General features: G+C 44.6%; 1 protein-coding gene across 1 annotated transcript in view; it reads right to left on the bottom strand.

Annotated features, from left to right (window-relative positions):
* cntnap5a (contactin associated protein family member 5a) overlaps window positions 1-5,307 on the bottom strand; it is a gene marked incomplete in the record, with an annotated part of 168,784 nt that overhangs the window by 113,960 nt on the left and 49,517 nt on the right. Inside the window, 1 exon segment of the mRNA XM_025004623.2 lies at window positions 2,851-2,961. Coding sequence (XP_024860391.1) covers window positions 2,851-2,961 — 111 coding nt within the window.

The following is a 5,307-nucleotide window of genomic DNA, read 5'->3' as shown; positions in this document are numbered from 1 at the left end:
GGGGGGGGGGGTTCTTCAGCCCCACTTTTCTGAATCAGAGCCTTAAACTGAGCCGAGCTGAGTAATGGAGACACGGAGGGCTCCGCGGAGCAGTAATCACCTCCCGCGTCTCGTTTAGTTCCCTTCGACCTCGGCGGAGGGCATTGGGAGGACGGGGAACAGATGAGCGCGGAGACGGAGAAAAAGAAAAAAAAAAAAAAAGAAGCCAGCTGCACCTCACTACGACCTGTTCACTCTGCTGTTTCAGATGAGCTGGGTAAACATCAGGGAGAATGTGGATCTGAGCTGATATGAATTATACTGTTATTATCAGCCAAAAATGTCTGTTAGCAAAATATCTCACAAACCACAAGTCAGATTTTGATAAAACTCTCAGATAGTAATCATTGGATTCCCATCTACAACTGATTAACCTTTGAAGTTAATCCAACTTTAGATGGCTGCCACGGCCATCAGATGTTAGGAATCACAAAAATGGCTATAAAGCAGTCAATTTTATAGCGGTTTAGCTGAAATTTGGTGTGGTAGTAGCTGAGAGTCATTTACAACACATATTATCCACTCTATGCATTGCATAACGTTGTTGCTAAAAACTGTAGCATTAACTGTTGGTGTCAAGCCTGGCTGTCTGTTAGCAAAATATCTCACAAACTACTAGTCGGATTTTGATGAAACTCTCAGATAGTAATTAATGGATTCACATCTAAAATTGATTAACTTTTTTAATTAATCCGTCTTAAGAGGGCTGGCTTAGCCATTAGATGTTAAGAATCACAAAACTGGCTTTAAATCTGTTATTTTTGTAGAAATTTAGTTGAAATCTGGTGTGGTAGTAGCTGGGAGTTATTTACAACCCATACTTCCAGCACTATGCATTGCATAACATCTTCGCTAAAAACGTAAGCATTAACTGTTGGCGTCGAGCCTGGCTGTCTGTTAGCAAAATATCTCATGAACCACTAAACACATTTTGTTGAAACTGTCAGAAAGTTATAACTGAATGTATGTCTACCACTGATTAACGTTTGGAGTACACCCGATTCAAGATGGCTGCTCCAGCTATTTGACCTTAGCCAGAAGAAATGTGACTGTAACTCAGTCAAATCTACACAGACTGAGCTGAGGTTCGGTGTGGTAGTAGCTGAGAGTCTTCCTCAACACGTATGTCAGTGTCGCCTGGGATTGAGCACAACGTCATTTAGAGGGCGACTCCATAAGGTGACCAGTTGTAGATGTACGCCCGGTTATTACTGTCTGGGAGTTTTTCCTTTCAGCGTTGGGCGATAAATATCAGTCTGCCGGAGAAAACAGCCAAATGAAGCGCCGGAGCCATTTTCTTTCCGCGTGAACACGCTCGGTTGAGTGAAACGACTGCTTAAGTGCACCCAAAGAGCCCCCAGATTCAGACGAGCGCTCCCTGAATCCTGGCAGCGTCAGAATCGTCACCTTCCTCCTCGTTACCGTAGATCCAGGAGAACTGGTTCCCGCCGCCGTGTCACTGAAGGCTATTTGATGCTATTGATCAGTAAGACTGGTCCGGGGGCCCCCAGAGGGACCCCGTGTTTCCACAACTAAAGACTTCCCCCCAGGTTCAGACAACTCAGTTAACTTTCTGCCTTTAAACAATAAAAAAAACATCTGAAGACTGAAACAGAACATTTATTTCAAACAAACTGGAGAAATCACCATTTTCTGCATCTAAGAATTAACTGTTAGCTTAATTTTTAAGGACAAAAAAAAAAAAAAAAGCAAAACAGAACTTATAGTTAGCAAAGCCGTGGCTAAAAAGCTGCAAAATTGCACTCAAAAAGCTCAAATTAGCAAAACGGATAATAACAAAAGCAAACACTTAAATTGTTCTTGCTGTGTTTTGTCGTCTCATGCCACTTTTAGCCTTTAGCTACCCGTTTACTACATTTAGTTTTCAGCTACTGTTCAGCATTGTTTAGCTTTCAACTATAGTTTTGGTCATTTTAGCTATTGTTTTGCTGATTTTACTTTCTATTTGCGCAGTTTAGCTATAACATCCATTTTGCTCATTTTAACTACTGTTCTGCTTCTTTTTACCTATGACTACTGTTCTGGTGCTTTTAGCTATTAGCTACTGTTCTGATGCTTTTAGCTATTAGCTACTGTTCTGGTGCTTTTAGCTATTAGCTACTGTTCTGATGCTTTGAGCTTTTAGCTACTGGTCTGATGATTTTAGCTATTAGCTACTGTTCTGCTGCTTTTAGCTATTAGCTACTGTTCTGATGCTTTTAGCTTTTAGCTACTAGTCTGATGCTTTGAGCTTTTAGCTACTGTTCTGATGCTTTGAGCTTTTAGCTACTGTTCTGATGCTTTTAGCTATTAGGTAGTTTTGCTCTTGTGAGCTTCCAACTACTTTTCTGCCACATTTAGCTTTTAGCTTGTGTTTTGCTCATTTCAGCATCTGTTTTGTCAACTTTAGCTTCTGTTCTGCTAATTTCAGCCTCTGTTTTGTCATAAGTAACAGAACAGAGGCTGAAATGGGCAGAATAGAGGCTAAAAATACTCCTGCTTCTTCAGCAAATTTTCAGTAAAGTCATTCGAGCAGTCACGCTGTCATTGTTTTATTTTTATTTTTTTTCCTTTTTGCCGAAAATGCAATTTGGCTAGCTCTCCTAAAGGCATCTGTAGAAAAGAAAACGCTCAAGAGCGGAGGAAATTCTTTGAAACCGCGCAGCAGCTGGGCTCCACAGTTGGTGTGGCTTGGCGACGGATTTAACCCCGTCCCAGCTTTGCGAATAAAAAAAAACAAAAAACAAAACAAAAAGTCGCTGAAAGGAAACTCCAGATGAAGCGTGAGGGATGATTCCTCTGCGTACTCACCCTCCCGTCTGTTCAGCTTGGCGTAGAAAGCAGCATAACTGGCCGAGGACTGCGAGGAGCTCTGAAAGGACGAGTGTGGCAGCGCCGCCACCAGAGGACTGTTGCAGTTATCTGGAAAACAAGATGGAGGACGCCGGCGTTAGGACAGGTTTGTTCGGCAAAGGGTAATAATTATCGCCCGGCAAGACCGATTTCAATCTCAAAGCCATCATCGGGCGCACATCTACAACGGACCGACTTTTAGAGTCAAAATGGCTGAGCAACCTTAGCAAACATAGAAAGGCTGTAATCCAGTCAGTTGAGTCAACTGAGTCACCTTTGGAGGCGACCTGATCCAAGATGGCCACCACACCCAGCTAATCTTAGAAAACGTATAAAAGGCTACCATTTAGGCAATTTTACAAAAATTAGGCAAATATTTGGTGTGGTAGCAGCCGAGCATGGTCTACAACACAAACTTTGAGGGCAACGGCTTCGCCCCAAACATTTGGCATCAACCCAGTTTGTCTGTTAGCAAAATTTCCTTAAAAGTAACCATCATATATATATATCTATATATATATATAGCAGACTGGCTAACAGTCAATTCAATTCAATATGGCTACCGCAGATATTCAACCATGACCAACACAACAAAACCCAAATGTCATGAGTCGCCGGTTGCGTTTCTTTTTTTTGGTTTGTTTCTCGAACTTGAAGTTGCGTATTTGGGCTCGACTTTCTTTCCCGAGCGGAACCCGTCGATTGTCTCCCCCGCTCCCGCACAAGAAAGCAATAAAGGACGAGCGGGTGGGTAGTTTGTCCCTACCTCGCTCCCCGCGTTTCCTGTTTTTTTGCTCCCGCCCAAGTTGGCTCGGCGACAGGCGCACACCCAAACAGTGACTCATACCCAACGACCTATATCCTACAGCCATGACACGCCGCTGTAAAGGCGAAAGCGACTCCATCTTGTTAAAGTCATCTTAAAAGGCGCAGGACTGTGTAAACGACGCTGAGGATTTACGAAATTAAAATGAGCCCAGTTTTAAAAGCACTTTGCCATTCAGGTTCACAGATACACACTGTTATTGTAATAATAAATTGAAAATATGTCAAATATGGAGAAAAAAAAAAAAAAACGTATTTTCCGGGCTATAAGGCGCACCTAAAAGCAAAAAAACGACAGTTCGCGGTGAAGGCGTTTACATTGGTGCAGTATTCTCCGAAAAGACAATGGGCTGTTTTGTTTCGCTTAATGCGTCTTATAGTCCGGTGCCTGATCAGATTGCCCATTGGTGCTGTTTGCAAGGTTTGACCAAAGCTGCTATAAATCTGTCGTTTTTTCGTCCAAACATCGTCATCTCAAACTCTTGGCCTGGAAGGGGCGTGTGGGTGACACGCATTTCTTTAAGCAACTCTAGGCCTTTAATCCCGGAAAGTGTTCCTGCTCGACTTCGACACGAGCTCAGAGTGCTTCTCCGGCTGTCGTCGGAGGAGCTTTTTCTCACGTCAAAGGTCTATTAACCCCTGCAGTGACCCCTAAAAAGTGCCCCCGCCTCCCCAACCCCTCTGCGGCTCCATTTCTGTTTCCCCCGCGTGTTTCTTTTTTTAATCCCACGCTGGGAGATTACATCACGTCCCATCAGGGTGCAGATTAGGAGACCAGTGATCTAAAGCTGTCGGCTTCATCTCCATCTGATCCTCTCAGGCCCGCGGCGACCTCCTTTTTTCTGTTTTTGTTAAAGAGCCGGGTCCGGGGGTCCTAATAGAAGCAGGCACCCCCCCCCGTTCCAATTATCACCCCATCCCGGCCTTCATCAATGGGCTCAGGTTTGGATTCCGGGCACACAACCGGGGGCCAGGATCGTCCGTCCGTCAGCGTGTCGGTACGCCTTTCGGCTGACCCGACTCGACATCTCTCACATCTTGCGCCAGGAGATTTTTTTTTTTTTTTTTCTAATCCCGATTTCAAGTGTGACTAAAGTGGATCATGCAGTTTGGTCCAAGCCTCAAATTATGGCTGAGCCGCGGCGCAGTTCGGGGAAATGAAAGCGCTGGCACGACATCTTAACGCGCCACAACAAGTGCAGGGGGTTATTATTCAAGAACTGTTCTCTTAATCTATCAAAAGTCTCCTTGATCCTGTTTTTGCTTCCCACAGAATTACTCTTATTTATCTCCCATCCTTTCAGTCGGCGCCCATCTTGGGTTTTTTTTATTTATTTTTTTTTCCTCCTCTCTTTGAAGTGAGCCTTTCCTTCCAGTCGGTCCACTTTCACACAATCAGACCTTAAGGAGCTTTTGAAGACGAGAAACTCGCCAGCGGTATTCGGGGCGCCTCCGACGCGTCCCGCAAAACCTGAACGGATCTGGACCCCCGATCCAGGAGCTCAGGCTTGACGGTCAGGGCGACTTGTGGGCCCGTGGGATAACTGGAAATCCTCTGAAGCTGGCTGCGGATCTGTGCAGAAACCGCGG

This window comes from Kryptolebias marmoratus, linkage group LG6 (genome assembly GCF_001649575.2).
Source record: "Kryptolebias marmoratus isolate JLee-2015 linkage group LG6, ASM164957v2, whole genome shotgun sequence".
Taxonomy (NCBI): domain Eukaryota; kingdom Metazoa; phylum Chordata; class Actinopteri; order Cyprinodontiformes; family Rivulidae; genus Kryptolebias; species Kryptolebias marmoratus.
The sequence above is the reverse complement of the archived record's forward strand: the minus strand, read 5'-3'. Positions and strand labels throughout refer to the sequence as shown.